Consider the following 19,825-nt stretch of genomic DNA (forward strand, 5'->3'; position numbering starts at 1 on the left):
TTGTTCAAACCTTGAACTGCCAATCGTGCCTTGTTTCTCACTATCACGTCGGGGTCATCTTGTTTGTTTCTGAATAGTCTTGAGTTGATGCATCCTGATTTGCTGTGGGATAGCACACCAGTAGCTTGAGATTGAAAAACTTCTAGATATTATACCAGATTGCTCCCCCCCTCATTTGATGCAGCAACGATGTTGATCACTGGTGGATCTACAATGCAATTTGAGGGAATTGCTCCCAGAAACAGAGAAATTCCTTGAACATTTGAGGGTCCTGAGGAGACTTCAGTGTTACGAACTACACCATCAGGGATAACTATTGCAGGTTCAGAAACTGGCTTCTGAATTGGTCGAAGAACGAAATAGCGAGTCACTCTAAGTGAAGAGAACCTGCATTCCTATGTTGTGCATCTGTGATGTGTTCAACAGGCTGTCCTTCAGCTCCGAGAATTAATTGACGTCTGAAAAAAGGAGAACTCCATTATTGACCGTGCTCTTCCTGGTGAAATTTCTGGATTCTCCTTTGCGAAGTTGACACATCCTCCGTCATTTACTTTTATGACATTCAACTGAGACATGTCTCCTGTCATGTGCCTAGAAGAACCACTATCAATAAATCAAAGTCTAAAGATAGCCCTCCATCGGTGGGTGGTGGTGGCGGTGGTTGGTTGTGGCGGTGTCGACGGTGGTGGTGGGTGGCGGCGACGACTAGCATCGGCGGCGATGGTGGTCGGTGGTGGCGGTGGGTGGCAACGGTGGCGGGTGGGTGGCGGCAGCGGTGGTGGCTGTCGGGGGTGGCGGCAGAGGCGTTGACAGGTTGTGGGTGGAGGCGACGATGGCGTCGGTGGTGGCGAAGGTGGTGGGTTTTGGTGTTGGTGATGAATGGTGCTAGATAGGATGTAATGGAAAAAACATAAGGGTAGTGTTTGGTATGAAGGAATAAGAGATGGAACGGAATGGATGATTACGAGGGAATAAAGAAAATGGTGTTTGGTTGGTCAATGGAATGGAATCACCCATTCCAAAAGGCATTCAATTCCCTCAAAATCATTCCTTCCACACCCCATGTTTTTTTTTCCATTCCATCCCCTCTTAGACCATTCATCAACAACACCACAATCCACCACCTTCGCCAAAACCCACCACCACCACCACCCACCACTGACGCCATCGCCGCCACCCGCCACCACCTCACCCCGACAACCACCGTCGCCGCCGCCACCCACTTGCCACCGTTATCACCCACAACCGCGACCAACCGCCAACGCCACTCACCGCCGCCGCCCACCACCATCGTCAACGTCACTGCAATCGTAACCACCAACCGCCGTTGCCGCCGCCACCCACCGCCATCTCTACTGCCACCCACCACCAACGACCACCTTGCCACCACCACCACTCGTCGTCACCGTTGCACCGCCACTCGCCGCGACCACCACCACCCATCGCCGCCGTCGACACCCACCACCGCCACCTATAACCACCCATAATTACTACCACCGACCACCACCACCACTCATCGCTTATTTTATTACTCCGTTTTTTCTTGCCTACCGAACAATACACAATAATAATTCATTTCATTCACACATGGTAAACAAACAAGACATGGAATGGTAATGATCCATTGCATTCCCTCGTCCATTCCATTACCTTGTCCATTCCATTCCTTCGTCCATTCCATTACCCCATACCAAACAGACCCAAGAAGTAGATAGAATGATTTTGAGTGAATGAAATGTCTTATGGATTGGGTGATTCCATTCCATTCCATTAACCAACCAAACACCAATTTCTTCACTCCCTCATAATGATACATTTCATTCCTGCATACCAAACACTCTCTCTCATTTTCTTACACTTTTTTTAAGTTGGCATAGATACCAAAATCCACGTGTTACCGGCTGCTCCACTTGATCCCACCCCACCCCCAACAAAAACACACACACTACATCCTTATCTTTTCTAATATCCTACAAACCCCACTCACTTCTCTCCGATGGCGTCTGTCTCTCCCCCAAACTTCCCACCCTCCGTACGCATCTCCGATCCCCTTCACACTCTCCACAAACTCACCCACACCTACACCACCCCCAAATTCACACACACTTCTCGATCAAACCCTACCCCAACCTATTCCTCCAATCTATTCACTCACTCCGCCCCTAGGGTTTTGGATTCTTCAACAATTTGTCGATCTCACAAAAGCTTCGATGACGGAAGCAACCCGATGGATGACGAAAGCCCTATCCGGTGGGACGAGGTGATTCAGCAGAATGTTAGGAGTGTGATTAAGTGGTTTGATGATTATGTTAGGAAGAATATTGTTCAGGTGGAGAGTGGTGAGGTGAAGAAGGACGGTGAGGTTGTGGTGGATGGAGATGAGGTTTGGGATTGGGAGCGGTGGAAGAAGCATTTTGATGAGGTGGATGAAAAGGAGCGGATTGTGTTGTTGTTGCAGGTATTGTGCTTGGAGATTTTTGTTTTCGACTGTTTGTTAGGGTTTGATAGTTATGATTGAGTTGTGTTGTTATGTCAAATTGATGAATTCAGCAGTCTTGTTATGTCAAACTGAGTGTGGAGATTGGTGTTTGGACTGTTTGTTAGGGTTTAATAGTTAAGATTGGGATGTGAATGTGATAGTATATGCAGAAGTGTTGAATTCATGGTGTTAGTTTACCTAGATTATGTTTATAAGGGTAGATGCACGGTACCCCGACCGCGGAAGGGATCCCCCTTCCCAAGCTAGCGACCCGACAACACTGCCTGGCGGTGAAACCCCTGCCAACCCGAGGGGCTGAAACATGTTTCGAACCCATGACCTCGAGTGTCCTCGGGCCGGTTTTAAGGTGGGGGTCGGTGGCCACTGGGCTGACACCCAATGGTTAATGCATTGATGTGAGAGCTATGATCGAGATTATGTTTATAATGCATTGATGTGAGAGTTATGATTGAGATGTGATAGTTTGTAAAGTTGATGAAATATGTAGGTGGTGAGATTGAAAGTATGTAAGTACACACATGCTTTAAGGTGTTATTGTTTCGTAGTTGCAGGTATTGTGGTTTGGACTGTTTGTTAGGGTTTGGTTGTTGATAGTTGAGATTGAGATGTGGTGCTATGTAAATTTGATGAATTTAGTACACCTAAAGCATGCTGAAATTGTGATGAATGACAGTATTATGTTGAGATTGTTCGGGTTGATTGTTGTTTGGATTATTTGATAGGGTTTGATAGTTATTATTAAGATGTGATGGTGTGGTAACTTGATGGATTCGATAGGTAATGAGATTAAAAGTATGTAGTTGTTATAGTACTGTGTAATTAAAATCGAAACGTCAAGTTGGAAGTATTATTACAGACATGCTTTATGGTGTTAATGTACCTGGATTATGTGTATAATGCATTGTTTACTAGCATTTCTGTGTGACTGTGATAGCGTTGTTATTGAGTTCAGGCACTATTGGTAGGGTTTGCTAGTCAAGATTGAGATGTGATGATGCGTAAATTTGATGGATTCAGTAGGTATTGAGATTGAAGTTATGTGAACAGAGCATTAGAGTAAGTTAAAATAATGTAGATTGAAGCTATATTCAGTCACAGATGATCTCATAGTGTCTACGGATGCTTTATGGTGTTAGTGTACTGTGTACCTAGATTGTTTCAATAATGCATTGGTTACCATCTCTGTGATAGTATTATTATGTAAGGAAACTGTTAAGTTGAAAATATTATTACACACAGGCTTTGTGGTGTTAATGTACCTATATTATGTCGATAATGCATTGATTAGCATCTCTGTGAGACTGTGATAGCGTTGTTATTGAGTTCATAAACTATTGTTAGGGTTTGCTAGTCAAGATTGAGATGCGATGCTATGTAAATTGATGGATTGAGATGTGATGATATGTAAAATTGATGGATTCAGTAGGTAGTGAGATTAAAATTATGTAAACAGAGTATGTTGAAAGTACGTAGTTTGAAGCTATATTCAGTTACAGATGATCTCATAGTGTCTACACATGTTTTATGGCGTTAGTGTACATATATTGTTTCTGTAACGTATTGGTTACCATCTCTGTGATACTATTATAATGTTGAAGTTGTGGCATGTATTGTGTTATAGGCCCAACTAAAGCATGCTGTTGCCAATGAGGACTATGAAGATGCTGCTAGGATCAAGGTTGCAATTGCAGCAGCTGCTAATAATGATACTGTTGGCAGGGTGATGTCTCAGTTGAATGTAAGAAAATGATGTAATATGTTATAAGTTAAGAGCAATAATAAATATAAAATCACAATATCTGTACTGATCTACCTTGTTGGTGCAGAAAGCCATAAAAGAGGAGCGTTACAAGGATGCAGCATTTGTACGAGATTACGCTAGTGCAGGTTTGGTGAGTTGTTATGATCATTCTCTTTAAATATGGTGGTATTGAATGTTACTTGTATACGCACGGTCCTTAGTCCTTACGGATCTCAAACCGTATAAGCACAAGTTTGAGTAAGCAATATGTGCATTAATTTGTTACAGGGGTGTTAAAATATCTATTAAAATGTGGATTTTGCTTGTTATGGAACAGTACAACTAAAATTTGCCTTTCTTAAATTTGTTTTAGATAACAACAACTATGTTATCCCCATGCATATGCTCTTTGTATTTTACTCTGAAATGATCATGATGATCATTATATAGCACTAGCTTGTAATATAACTCGGTTATAGTAAGTTAGTAACCTGTGTGTATTAGTGGTGTAATATTTCATTTTTTAAAGACAAAAAGAAAGTAAAAAACAAGCACTAAAACAGAACTAGAAGATTACATGGAGAAATATGTAATAATACATTATGAGGTATTTCTAGTTTTCAACCATTTACCAGTTGAATGAGTTCTGATACATGTAAGAAAAGAAACATGTCACAAACTGAATAGAATAGGAATTTATGTGGTAAACAAATATATTATGTTTGAAGAAGGAAAAAAGGTTATATTCTCTTATCAATTATTCTAATTGAGCTTTCAAAATTGCCATTGTCATGTATTCATTGCGTTTTACACTATTTTTATTATTGATATTGCTTGTTGGGCCATTTTAATGTAATTATTGATGTTTTTCTAAAGAGTAATTATTTTTCCATCAATTTTGAATTTTATTTGTGTTAGGCAACATAGGTGTTACACACTCATGGAAGGAAAAAAATAACGTAGAATAACTAGCATGACACCTCTCTCACTTGATTCTATACTGTTTTAAGCTTTGTAGATATGTGATAGTTTCTCTATGGACCATTCTTATGTTTGGTAGTGGCCTACCAAACTATCACATCAAAAGGAAAGTTTCACTTAGCACTGTGTGATTATGGCCAAACAACATGTTCGAGTGGGATGACGTGTCATTTATGTTATTTCATTGATTTTCTAGAGAGCAATATAAATATTACCAGATGTAATCCCGTACTTATGAGATTCTACTATACTGTTTTGAAATAGTTGCTTAACATTTGGAATTTTTAATAAGATGAAGTAGAGCTTTATCATCTCACCGCCGACTGTATATCATGGTTGAAGTTGCTTAATATTCGCGTGTCCGTTTATTTTTCCGGATGATTTTTTATTATGTGTGCTTGTTCTTTTCATGTGTTTGGCGATTCCTATCTGCTTATCACGTTTGTAATGGATATCTTGAACTACATTTTTTATTTTTCTTCGCTTTCACATTATTTACTTTATTTCATTCATGTTGAAATCTAGGTTGGTTGGTGGGCTGGATTTTCAGATGATAGCAAGGACCCATATGGTCGAATCATCCGTATAAGTGCAGAACACGGAAGATACCTCGCAAGAAGTTATAGTCCCAGGTATCTACATAAAAACCATGTTATATACATACATACATATATATAAATATAGTGAAAGTTAAAATACAAAAGGCTCTTAACGCGCGACCGCCAAAAGAACATGCGTAATTATGTAAATAACGTGCGCAATTATGCAAATAACTGCGTAATTAGGGTTTAGCCCAATTCATGCGTATTATGCAAACAACGTGCGTAATTATGTATTGTAACGAGCGTAATTAGGGTTTAACCCAACCCATGCATAATTACGCAAGTAACGTGCGTAGTTATGTATTGTAATGTTCGTAATTATGCAGATAACGTTTGTAATTAAGTCGTGTACCGTCACACGTTAAGGGGCTATTCTACGTTAACCTTCCTCTCTCTCTCAGTCTCTCTCTCTATATATATATATATATATTGGATTAGGTTCAAGAGTGAACACTAATGTATTTGCAAACTGAGCGAACTAATCCTTGCCATACACGTGTGTAAATCAATGGCCAGGATTTGATGATAAAATTTACTAGTGTATTTTACGATTTAATGATGAAATCCTAGCCGTACATGTATGTAAATCAATGGCCAGGATTTGTTCACTTAGTTAGCAAATACACTAGTGTTCGCTCTAGAACCTCACCCTATATATATATATATATCTAGAGAGAGAGAGAGAGAGAGAGAGAAAGTGTAAAATACAATTGACCTTAACGTACGAGCATACGCGATGAGTATTCCGCATGTTATATTTTCCCGAGTTTGCTAAGCCGCATGTTATAGGTGTCTGGGTTTGTGAAGTAGAGGAAATCCACATGTTATATTTTCCCATTTTGTGAATCCGCATGTTATAGGTGTCCGGGTTTTAGTGAATCCACATGTTATAGGCTGTCCGGGTTTATGAAGCCGCATGATATCGGTTGTCCGGGTTTGTGAAGCTGCATGTTATATTTTCATAGCGTATGCATCGTACGTTAAGGCGAATTGTACAATAACCCGCCTCTCTCTCTCTCTCTCTCTATATATATATATATATATATATATATGTGTGTGTATATATATATATATATATATATATATATATATATATATATATATATATATATATATATATGAGAGTTCCACTGTTCAGCTGTTATCTTTGAATTTCAGGCAGCTTGCCAAGGCCGCAGATGGTGCCCCTTTGTTCGAGATATTTATTACAATGAACGAAAAAGGAGAATACAAGCATCAGGTAGCTTTCGTTATACGGCTCAGTTTCTGTTAAATTTCGTCATCCTTAACTTAATTTAAGCATGTATTTATTATGGGATTTAATTTGCATAATCAGGCTGTATACCTCAAACGTAAAGGGGGTCCTCAGGATTTTTCAATTTATTCCTCCAAGTCACCTGGTGTTAGTATCATCAACACCATGAATACCGTGGACCCCATGGGTGACAAAGGTGATGTATTTGCAAAAGATAATGAAGATACAGATGATGAAGAATATAGTTTCGAGAATATTCTGCGGGATATAATTCCCGGTGCAAAAGATGTGAAAATTAAGGTTATGAATGTGACATCGCCAGGAAAAATAGACCGGGATTTAATATCGAAAGTGGTTGAACAAATTATTGATGAAGAAGATGAAGAAGAAGATGACGATGATGTTGATGAGGATGAGGGCGAGGATACAGAGGAAGCCAAAGATGAAACTGATGGTGTTGAAAATGAATATGATATTGATATTGATATTGATGCTGGTAATACCATAATTGATGGGGAAAATGATAGGCAAATTGCGGTCAAAGTGGTCGTTGGTGGTTTAGCACAAAAAGTGTCCAATGATGCATCTCATAAAGATTTAGTTCGAGTGCCGGCTAAGCTTGAAAAGAAAAACCGTTCGTCATTCACTTTCTCTATACAAAAAGATGAAAATGATCAATCGGGCAATGCACAATCTTTAAGTCAGAAAGATGCTAAGATTCAAGGTACTCGTAGTATCGACACTGTTATGGTTAACTTTGCCAAATATATTGGAACAGGAAAGATACCCATGAAGGTCAGCCTCAATTCCATGATTAAATGTTTTGACTATTGCGTAAAGTCAAATCTTTAGAAGAGTTGATGTTTTTTTTTTTTTTGTTTTTCAGGTGCTTAAAGATGTGAATCGGTTGATAAATCTCAGCCTTAGTCAGGCTCAAAACCGTCAACCTTTATCTGGATCTACAACGTTTAACAGAATCGAGCTTCCCTCTAATCGTGATCCTTTAAATGGTAAGAGTTTGCAGAATTGGAATTCAAGATTCCATGACTTATCTGGTTGCAATATTGGATTTTCAAAATTTTTTTGGGAACCAATGTAAATAAATGGTAGTTGAAAGAATTATACTCATATTTTTAAAACACGTTCAAATGTTTTCTTCTTTCTATAAACTAGTTGGTTACCACCCGCTCTCCACAACGGGTTTGAAACATAGATAAAAATAAGCAAATCGCGAGTTGGGAGAGTTAAAGTTGTTTGATGTTTTAGCTAAGGTGCTAAACATGTCATTATTAAAGTTGAGGGGCTAGACATGTCACATTATTAAAGGTGAGCGGCTAAAGTTGTTTATTATTGAAGTTGAGGGGCTAATGTTGTTTTAGTTAAGGGGCTAAACATGTCGTTATCAAAGTTGGTGGGCTAAAGTTGTTTGATGTAGTTAAGGTGCTAAACGTGTCACTATTAATGTTGAGGGGCTAAAGTTGTTTATTATTAAAAATTGAGGGGCTAAAGTTATTTATTATTAAAGTTGAGGGGCTACATGTCATTATTAAAGCCGAGGGGCTGAAGTTGGTTAATGCCAAAGGTGGGGGGCCAAAGTGACAAAATAGCATATTTATAGCATATATTATGTAGCAAAAAAATTATAAAATTCCATACTGGGTAATGTTTACTTTTATTGTCATCCACAGTTAAACTATATTTCAATTTTAAAACTGAATCTTTGAACCAAACAGAAATCTACAAAGGATTATAATTGAATTTGATTACATTTCATTCGCTGCCAACCAGATTTTAAATGTTTACATTCAAATTCTATAGCCGTATTATCAAACGTTTTTGGCAGGATTATATGTTGGTGCACATGGGATATACACTTCTGAGGTGATTCATCTAAAACGAAAATTCGGGCAATGGAAAGAAGATGGTAACATGAAGAATTTTTCAAATCTCGAGTTTTACGAGTATGTAGAAGCCGTAAAGATTACTGGGGATCCTTATGTTCCAGCTGGACAGGTATACTTTGCACTTTCTTTTTTATACAATCATTTACACCGTACACGCCAATTTCACATCATTTTCTCTACAGGTTGCATTTCGTGCAAAAATTGGTACCAAGTATCAGCTCCCTCATAGAGGCATCATCCCGGAAGAATTTGGAGTGGCAAGTATTTAAATATTCATTATATCATATTTTTTTTGAGCTTTTTGAGATTGTTTTGGTAATTCAGATCGCTCGATATCGGGGACAAGGGAGGCTTGCAGACCCGGGATTTCAAAATCCGCGATGGGTTGATGGTGAACTTGTTATTTTGGACGGAAAGGTGCCTGCTTTTTTGTCGACTTGATTTTGAGAATATTTACTAAATTATTGATGTCAACTTTTATTTATTTTTTATCTGCAGTACATTAATGGTGGTCCTGTTGTTGGGTTTGTATACTGGGCCCCTGAGTCCCATTTCTTGGTGTTCTTTAATCAGCTTAGCCTGCAGGAGTAAGATGCTCTTTGTACATGAATCTTCACAAATCTTTTTTTCTAGCTGGTTAAGATCGTATAGGTACGCTCTTCATTTACCAATTTTTAGCAAATACATTCATAGTGTGAGTATTTTTTTAGAAACGATCGGTTTCGCTAAATTTTGAATCAAGTTGGTGATGAAATATAGTAACTTGGTATAAACTATGTTTTGGTGATGCAAGTGGAGTTGAAAACAAGTGCTAAAAACTGACCACTTAATGTACTCAACATACGATACTCGTCATTAAGGCACAAAAAAAAGGCATGAAGCGCATGCCCGAGATGAGAAAAAGTGCAAAAATAAAGTCTTTTTGTTTGTTTATGTATTTTTTTTCTCATTGTGTTGCAGTGTCAGATGACTTGTGGAATCCTAAGAGTGAAGCAAGGAGGTGTAGTTAGTCTTCCATTAGAGTCAATGACCGATGTAATTAACATGTGTTATCTAGGGAGGGGACGCCTCATTTGATGTATGTAAGTTGGTTACTGCATCCCAACATCTAAATCAATCAGTCTTGATAATAAGTCCTCAATAGAGAAAGTTCAAATTTTGTTGCCTTTTTGTCTTGTACATTGTTTTTTTTTTTTATAAACTAGTTTCAGTTGGTTTTGACTCATGGTTCACTTATTAGCCCTTCTAAGATACTTGAAAGTTGAAAATGATCTAGAAACGGTAAAATTTAGGTGGAGTTTGTTTTTTTTAAGAGGTAAAATGTCTGCAGTCTACAAACTACATTTGCAAACATCTGTAGAAGAAGAGGTGGATTAAACCCCTGCAGTCTGCAAAAAAAAGATTGTTTGTTTTCTATCGTATGTAGATTTCTAATATAAACTGGTGGTGGTGTACGAATAGTGGTCATGGTGGTGGTGGTGGTGGACGGTGGTGGTAGACGATTGTGGGTGGTGGTGTTAAGCCTCTGTAGACCTTAGATCTCTTAAAAGGGGCCGGGCTAAGTCTACACCAAGAAGGGCAAAAACAAACAGTCTGTAGATGACAATGTCTGTGCGTTGTAGAAAGAAGAGTTTGCGTAAATCTTTTTTAGAAAAACAAACACCACCTTAGAGTCGTAAAAAAGTTAAATGTCCACCGTATGATGGAATGTTCTAAGTGAAGCAAATTTAGCGTTATGTATGAATGTTCATAATCCATTGATTAGTTTAAAAGAATTCAATCAAATAATGATCTAAAAAAAATTAAAAAAAAAAAATCCACAGCAGAAAACAAAACAGAAGTTGCATTGAAATTATGTCAAAAGTGGTTGAACTAACACACTTGAAACATATATCTTACAAACATTAGTGATGCAAGCTTTCTTAATATGTTTATTACACAAAGTAGATTACTATTAATATTGGTTTCATTTTACTTTAGTGCACCAAAAGACACATCCTTTGCTATTTTTGCTCCTCTTCCTTTAGCCATGTACAAACCCATATGCTGCATTATCTCCTGTCAAACAATCATCATTCAGTCACTTATCAATTTTATACTTTCCATATCTATTTAAATGCAAAATAAATAAATAAAATAAAGTTGTATGTTTTAATATTTACAATTAAATTACCAGAATACTTGAGTGTAAATTGTTTATACCTGGGGATGAGTCAGGGCATCCTTAGTCTCTCTTGCAGCCGACTCCGGGAAATCAAAGGTGGCACAACCACGGGAATACACCACCACGTCTTTCAATGGTGGAAGAAAACCGCGGTTTCTTGCTGATAACGTGGAGCACACAAAATCAAGCACACATATGTCGGTGCATACTCCTGCCACCAATAACTTGAACAAGAATAAACAATGAGATGGTGTTAGAGCAGCAGTTAGTGGTCAAGGTTCCGTGATTTGTATCGTTATCTGTTCGGGAAATCATACGTATTCGGAAATACTTACTGTTTGGATGTTATTGTTTTTGACCCAGTCAACAAATACATTTGAACCATCTTCTTCCATGGAACCTATATATCCATCGTAACAGTCTTTGCGCCTGATGGTTACATTTGACTCTTTCTCCAACCACTGTAGAGCTATAGAGAGACACCGAGAAGTACAATTAAGTTCGGGTCAATATATGTCATTGTTTGGTATGCAAACCATTTTTTTCCAAGTTTGTAACTTATTATTATCTGCAAAATATGATTTTCGAATAAATGATCATTGAAGTTTTATGGATTAAAAATATATATTTGGGTGGTTTCAAAGTCTTTCGATTCATTTTACACGAATTTCCCATCAACTCATTAGAGATGAAACATAACTCGTTAGATTTAAGTACGTAAAAGATTAAAAAATACAGTGTTTTGTGTTCCATAGTTGTTGCATAAACCGTGGGGAGCGGGTTGGGTAACAGGTTCGGGTTGAACCATGGCTCAAAACCAGGTGGGTGATCCAGACTTTGTTTAAATAATAACAATTTAATCATTTAAATAATAACAATTTTGATTAAATTGTTATTCAAAACAGGGTAGCGGCGTAGCTTGTTGTCCGTTTACCATCTGTCTCGATGTAAATTCATAACATTATGTTAATATCAATTTCAGTGTTTTGAATTTAAAAAAAAATATTAGAAGATTGTATACGTTAAATGTAGACTTTGAGAGGCTTCAATCCGCTTTGATTTTACCGTCTCTTTTTATTTGAACTTTTTGCGATGACCACAACGTTGAGGTTAATATACACAACATGAAAAATAATCAGATTTTGAGTTGTCATATCAAGCCTGTTTAATAAAAAGGTCATGTTTGGGTTGACTGTTTAATTTGATGGCTGACCCGCCTACCTGTTTGATCGAACAAGTTGACCCGTTAACCCATTTTAACTACCCGGTTAGCCTGTTTACAACATGATTACTACTCATCTACTGTTATGGGTCAAAATAAGTAAAGGGGGCTAGATGTAATTGTTCTATAGTGTAGGGGGTTAGTGGTTAGTGAGTAGCTATATAGTGTGTGTGTTGTAACAGATTGGGGTATTGTTGAATTGAATGAATATTCTTCTTAGTTTCTCTCTCTATTCTCTCTCTAAACATCTGCACGTATCATTGGTATCAGAGCTATCCTTCCTCTTGACCTGGGGTTAGGCCAACAAAAGGATTTCAATCGTTGGCAACAAATCAAAGAAGAAAGTGACAATTTGGGCAACAAGAACAATCAAGATATACAACAGCGATTAAAAGAGGCGTTCGGCATCAAAATTAGGGCAACACACGGGTTTTTTCATTAAGCAAAATCAAGAGCGACGAATTCACCGAAGCAACAACAAATCAAGAAATCGGGAATCGTCATGAACTCAGCTATGGAAGAATTCATGTCCCTAGTGCAAGAAGGTACAGTCAACGATTATTGTGAGGCATTTGAGACCTTGCTTAGCAAGATCAAAATTCCTGAAGATTTTTCTGAAGACTATGTCGTATATCTTTTTATTACTGGTCTGAAACCCGGAATCAGTGAAGTTCTCAAGCCACATCACAATAATGGCAGAAGTTTAAAATTGAAGAATGCATTCTTTAGGGCCGAGATGCAAGAAATGATTCTGAAATTGGATTCAATTGAGTGGAATCAACACAAGACAACAAATACAGGAGCGGCGACAATGGATACGAACCAGTCTTATGAAATTGGAATTTCAGATTCTGATGAAAGTGAAGATATAAATGTGGATTTCTTATAGTTTCCCCTAGAATTCCAATTGCCCTTGGTAATAGCAATAAAAATTCATGTGCAATATCTTTAATGGATTTTTTTTTTGTATTCAATTGGACCTTTCTCAAAGAACAAGGTGTAACTTTATAATTTGCTTCTTGAATTGCCCCTTGAGTTACAGAATGATAGTGACCACTGAAACCTCTAACTATGACAGCCCTTGCATCAGGTATTGGTACCTTGGCAGATGAAAGCAAAAACAAAGAACCCAGCACCCACACCATAATTTTGTCTAACCAAAGATTGGGTATGAATTCACAAATAAATTCTGCAATAGCAATAAAAAGATCATACGCTTCATGTCCAGCTATTACTTCCCTTGATAGTGATTGTTCCAGCATAGACAAAGATGTTGATGTTAGCTCAAAATTCAGAACCAAATAATGATGTGTTGATGTCTTAAAACCATTCCAACTCTCTAGGACCTTTTGGTACAATTCAACACCATCATTTGCCCCTAAAGATAAATGTGTTATTGGTTTAATAGCAACTAAACCAACTTCCCATACCTTGTTTTCGTTTGTTAATTGTATAACAATCTCCATAATAAGAATACCTCTACACTCTAGATTACTGACCCAACCGGTATCTTCCCATTTTATTTGTTTCTCCTTATTCCAAGGACCAAATACTAATGTTGAACCCAAGACTTTAACATAGTTCCCAACTTTAACATGATGGCCAAAAAAGAGACTCAATTTCACCCTTTCATAAACTATGTTTGACTTAAACTTCCTTTTCACTAGATTAATGACTGTTGTATCAGGAAAAAGTAATGAAACCAATTTCTTTTTCCTTATTTCTTGATTCCACATGTCAGTTCTAAAACTCTTATTCCCACCGAAAGTGTCACTCTTATGTAGATCATATTCAAGAGTGTCATTAAAATGATCAATATGAACATGATCATTTATATCATCATTTTCATTATCAGATTTTGTGACATTATCATCGTTTTCAATACCCAAAATGACCATACGGCTATCTTTCCGTTGAAGAATGGAATTATTTACCTCAATTGTTTCCGATGAATCATCAAATCTTGAATTTGCTGATGAAATTTCATCCACATTTATATCTTCACTTTCATCAGAATCTGAAATTCCAATTTCATAAGACTGGTTCGTATCCATTGTCGCCGCTCCTGTATTTGTTGTCTTGTGTTGATTCCACTCAATTGAAATACACATCATTTTATTCTGATGAATTTCTAGAGGGGGTCATGGGATATGTAATAAAGGATCTACATTTATGGATGATCTCTATACAACATCCTTGGCTTATGAATGGCACTTTTATGCTTCACGGTGAAAAAGAACAATTTATGGGGTCTTATTTCTTATGTGGACTTTTGAGGACAAAAGTCTTTGATGGGGAAAGGCTTAGCATAAGAGGTGGAGATGTAGTTGGGCATGTTATGGTGACAATAATTGGCTGCTATGGAACATGGCTTAGTCAACATAGTGACAATTCAACAAAAGATTTTGATCCTTTGACAGCAAAACATGAAGTTGAGCAGGGGTTCGGTGGTCAAGATTTTTCTTTTGTTTTTGACACTTTTGATTAATGGGTTTGGTTTTGTTATTTTGACTTTTGAGGTCAAAAGTCTTATAAGGGGAAAGTATTGTTATGGGTCAAAATAAGTAAAGGGGGCTAGATGTAATTGTTCTATAGTGTAGGGGGTTAGTGGTTAGTGAGTAGCTATATAGTGTGTGTGTTGTAACAGATTGGGGTATTGTTGAATTGAATGAATATTCTTCTTAGTTTCTCTCTCTATTCTCTCTCTAAACATCTGCACGTATCATCTACCCACCAACCCAACACGATTGACACACATTAGGATACGATGATCACGTAAATTAAGAGAAGAAGAATACCAGGAACCAAATCAGATTCATGAGAGCCTGCAAGACAGTGAGAAGGATAAGGATGTTCGAGTTTTCCAGGCTGATGCGTATCTAAAAACGCAAGAACTGGCCATTTCTTCTCACAAAAAACCTTTGACAGTTTCACAGCTTCTTCGATCATTTCCAGCATCTTGTCATTTGGCTCTCTGGGTGCCTTCATTCATAAACACAATCATCGCCAAAATAATCACATCATCTATGAACAAACTGATCATCAACCAACTCCTTTGGGGTTACAATTTTTTATTTTAGAGTAAATTGCCAAAATCGTCCCAGATGTTTTGGCATGTTTGCCAATTTCATCAAAAACAACTTTTTTATACCATATTGTCCTTCACTTTTGAGCTGGGTTTTAAAAAGTGCGCCAGAGGCGCGCGCCTAGGCCCGAGGCGCAGGTCTCAGCGCCTCAGGGTACCTGAGGCGCGTTTTTTTCCACTAAGCGCAAGAAAAGCGCATTTTTGGGGTTTTTTTTTGAGGTCTGAGGCGCGCGCCTTATGTATTTTGGGTGTTTTTTTGCATGAAAGTGTTGGACAATAGGTTTTTTGGCTTGTACATGTAGGTAAAATCATAAATAAACCTTAGTTATGACTATATTTTGGATAGGGGATGCTAAAAACCTATGGGATATATATATAAATTTATATAATCTTCTTGCGCCTCGGGTACTAAAAGCCCACCGCTTTTGCGTTTTGCGCCTCGTTTTTAGACCTCGTCGCTTTTGTGGGCCTCTCGCTTTTTAAAACCAAGCTTTTGAGGTTTTTTTGTCATTTTCATCCAAATGTCTAATTTAGGTTATTTTTTCTGTCATATATTTGGATGAAAATGACAAAAAATCTCAAACCTCATGGACGCTTTTAGCAAAGAAGTTAGACGTTTGGATGAAAGGGTGAGGTTCTAGAGTGAATACTAATGTATTTGTGAATTGAGTTAACAAATCTCAATAATTGATTTACATCATCAAATCGTAAAATACACTAGTTTATTTTCATCATCAAATCTTGTCCATTGACTTACATTGTAATATTGATAATCAAGGGATATCAAGAGGGTTGTTCACAAATAAACCTAACCCTTGGATGAAAATGAAAAAAAAAAAATCCTAAAAGTGAAGGACAGGACAAAAAAAGTTGTTTTGGATAAAGCTTTCCATTAAAGAAGCGGAAAATTTACGGTAGAATGGTTTTGAATAGGAAATGGGATGGTAGAAATTACAGACCAGATTTCCAGCTCCAAGGGTGCAGAAGCCATTGATGATATCTACAAGAACAAGTGCAGTGATGACACCATCATGTATGCATACTGACTCTTCCTCCACTGGTATTTCCTTCTTCAAAAGATCAACTGCGTTCACCGCCACCATTTTTGATAAATGAAATTGAAATGAATCACTGATGGTATGTTTTGAGTAAGATAGACAAAAAGAAGCGGGTCCTACCTTAATTTGGAAATATGTGATACGAGATTGAAATGGTTGAATTTTGTGTCATTTATTTGTCATGTATGCAAAGTGTTCAAAAATCCAAATCGTTTACGGAATTATGGTGCCGTAACGTATTTGAACTGGCCTCATTTCTGGCCCAACAACATTCATTTGGCTCTGAAGCTTAACCCGTTCCAAAAAAAAAGAGAAATTTACGAAAATAGCCAAGAAAATGTTTGACTTACCAAAATGGCCAGCTCATGCGTTGGTGGAGCAGGGCTTCACCGATTACGAGAGAGTTTATGCATCTGCAGGGTTATTCATGCGTCCGCCAATGTAGAAGTGACACGTGTCTTAGTGACATCATGCGTCCCATGCGTCCGTGACTCATCTCATGCGTCCGTGACTCATCCCATGCGTCCGTGACTCATAAAATTTACTTTTAGGAGTTTTGAGGCATCCAACGCGTCCGTTTGAGGCATCCCATGTGTCCGTAACTCATCCCATTTTCGTACTTGCAGCTTCATCCATGCACGCATCCATATAAAGAATTAAGGGGCATAAGAGGGGTGATGCTCCATTCCAACGACACATGAGCTGGCCATTTTGGTAAGTCAAACATTTTGTTGGCTAATTTCATAAATTCCTCAAAAAAAAAAAAAAAAAAAAAAAAAAAAACATACATGCTTGAACGAGAATAAACCGAACTTGAGTTTAAATGAAAACTCATTTAATGTTTATCTACGGGTCTGAGGCCAAAGCGATCTTAAACATGTCTGTTGCTACAGCAAATATGGACCGAGTATAGGGGAGATACTGGTTAGGCAAAAGACTTCACAAGTCTCGTTTTGCCTAACGCAGGTTACGAGTCCCCCTACGTATGCAATACGTAGGGTTGGATCACTTCTCTTATCAATTGCTTGAAATTCAAGACCGAGGATGACTCAACCCAGATTCTATAAATGCAATGTGATAGTTGTATTGAATGTGAAGAATAGAATATGCAAAGTGCGTATCATAGAGAGAGAGAGTCAGAGATTTCGGAATGTTTTGTCAAATGACCAGAAGTGGTCATTTATAGAGAAGGATAATTCTCAAATGGGAAACCTTTGACTAAGTGATATGGGCTTGGAACCGGGGTTGGGTTTAAGCGGACACGAATACTTGCAATCGCGGCTAACACAAGTTTCGATTTTAATAAGTAACTAAGTTTTTGTTCCCGAATAATTATTCCGTCTATGATTCCGTTTTGCATAATTCTTTTTAGGGGATGAAAAAAGGTTAAGTGTGGGGATATTGATGTGGGGTAAAATGCACATATTTGTCCCGTGTAAATTGTATAATTATTTTATAAGTTTTATTTATTTTTATTTAGTTTTAGTGTTATATTGTATTATTTTGTGTTGGGCCATGTCCTGGTGCAACTGGAGCAAAAATGAGTAATATGGGTAATATGGAAGTGAGCAGCCAGTTGGACAAAGTAGAACGCCAGTGACTAAAGTAAAGTTGTTGCTATTTTCATTGATTAGGCCGAGCCATTGTCTCCATTTTATAAGCTAGAAAGGGCCGTAGATTATAGAAAATATTTATTTTAGCCATTATGATTAGTGGGCCAAGCCAAGAAGATGGACAAATTATTATAACTAAAAGAGAACCCTTGGCCGCAATATTGCTGTAGAGATGTACAATACTCACTGCCAATTTGGGATAGGGCATATTTTATTTTGCTGAAGATATAAAACAACACATGCGGCCATATTATAATTGGTGGAATTGCACGCCACTTTTTGAGATGAAAAGGAAATATTTTGGACATGCATTCCAAGTTTGCACATGGGCTGCCAAACATCAAAAAGAGTGGCCATTTACGTGAAGTACATGAAGTGGGCCTTGGAATATTTTAAGTTTACATTGTATGCTTTTTAATAAAACCCTAAAGTCCTACACAAATATATATATGTATCCGATCAGACGTGAATGATTTAAGTGGGGGAAGAAGGGACGCACGAAGAGAGCCATCTTGGACGATTTTTGAGAGCCACTTTTGCGAGGGACAAAGGTCAAGAATCATTAGGTTGAAGCGAGAGGCTTAGGGATCAAGGAAATTTCGGGTTTTGCTTACAAATTCTCTTGTTTTCTTAGTTTCTCTGTTTTTTTTACTTCAATGAATTCTGTTATTAAACCTTGTTTCTTGTTCTTGGTTATGGTTCTGGACTAAATACTTTTAACTACCTAGGCTATGACAATTGTTTGACAAAGATTGGATTTTTATTCGTTAATAACGTTGGTTATGGGTTTTCTTGAAAAGTAAAGAACTTTGGAACCTTTAATTTGGTGTGTATGCGTGCTTGATATTGTTTGAATATTAATTATTACTTCGTATGATTCTTGGTGACGGTCTTTATCACATAATAGAGTCATGCTAGGGTTCTAGATTTAGGTGAGTGTCTATATCACATAATAAATCTTTAACCCTTTAAGGTGAAATTACGTAACTAACCTTAGAAGTAATATTCGGTAATCTTATAAAATCAAGTGTTCTACTAATTTTATCGCTGTAAGGCTCGAGGCGAATAATAGGTCTCGGTTTGGTATATAGCTAAGATTAGGTTTTGTAAGAAATCGGTCTTAGTTCCCTAATCATACTCGTGTCTATTAAACCAAGTTAAAATCCATAGTTGGCTTAAACTTTCGCGTTGTAAGGTAGATTGTCATATTAGGGCACTTTTCAAGAAGTTAGAGGACTGTAAGGAAATCTAACAACCGGTAGTCGTAACAGCTTTGTAGAGTCTCACAAGTTTCTTCCTGAGAAGGGTCGGGAGGTCTTAGTAGGGATTTCTTAGGGTTTAGCATTAAAAGATCCCGGTTCCATACCACGTTAATTCCGAATAGAAATCCATTCCTAGTTGAACATGAGTCTAGCCTAGGTAGCCTTTATCATCACTGAGTTAAGTCTTCGTCCAAAGTCGCGTCTAGTTAGTCTAGTTAATTAGTTTAATTTAATTGTTTTTTTAGGATTTTTAGAACCCCCCCCCAATCAACAGTAGTCCGTGTCAGTCTAGGTCTAGACAGAGTCTAATTAGCGTAATCAGAGAGTCTCGTGGGTTCGATACTCGGACTTACTTAGGCTATACTGCATTGACCGGTACACTTGCCGGTGGTGTGGTCTAGGTTTTAGAGAGTCTGTTTTTATAAATTTAAAACTTAG

The 19,825-nt window shown here is 37.6% G+C and overlaps 2 protein-coding genes across 2 annotated transcripts; one reads left to right on the forward strand and one right to left on the reverse strand.

The window, feature by feature from the left end:
• Positions 1 to 1,945: 1,945 nt before the first annotated feature.
• LOC110929499 (protein EXECUTER 1, chloroplastic) lies at positions 1,946 to 10,208 on the forward strand. The gene is made up of 12 exons (XM_022172652.2): positions 1,946 to 2,458; positions 4,122 to 4,238; positions 4,327 to 4,392; positions 5,748 to 5,854; positions 6,983 to 7,064; positions 7,161 to 7,874; positions 7,966 to 8,089; positions 8,923 to 9,092; positions 9,166 to 9,240; positions 9,308 to 9,400; positions 9,482 to 9,634; positions 9,944 to 10,208. Exons 1-11 carry the CDS (start codon positions 1,997 to 1,999, stop codon positions 9,572 to 9,574), a joined length of 2,103 nt encoding a protein of 700 aa, XP_022028344.1. The 5' UTR covers positions 1,946 to 1,996; the 3' UTR covers positions 9,575 to 9,634; positions 9,944 to 10,208.
• Positions 10,209 to 10,807: 599 nt separating this feature from the next.
• On the reverse strand, positions 10,808 to 16,644 carry LOC110929500 (nicotinamidase 1). The gene is made up of 5 exons (XM_022172653.1): positions 16,414 to 16,644; positions 15,168 to 15,351; positions 11,483 to 11,616; positions 11,186 to 11,371; positions 10,808 to 11,041 (listed from the first exon to the last, which is right to left on the reverse strand). Exons 1-5 carry the CDS (start codon positions 16,555 to 16,557, stop codon positions 10,955 to 10,957), a joined length of 735 nt encoding a protein of 244 aa, XP_022028345.1. The 5' UTR covers positions 16,558 to 16,644; the 3' UTR covers positions 10,808 to 10,954.
• Positions 16,645 to 19,825: the final 3,181 nt, after the last annotated feature.

This window comes from Helianthus annuus, chromosome 3 (assembly GCF_002127325.2).
Source record: "Helianthus annuus cultivar XRQ/B chromosome 3, HanXRQr2.0-SUNRISE, whole genome shotgun sequence".
In the NCBI taxonomy this organism is placed as follows: Eukaryota; Viridiplantae; Streptophyta; class Magnoliopsida; order Asterales; family Asteraceae; genus Helianthus; species Helianthus annuus.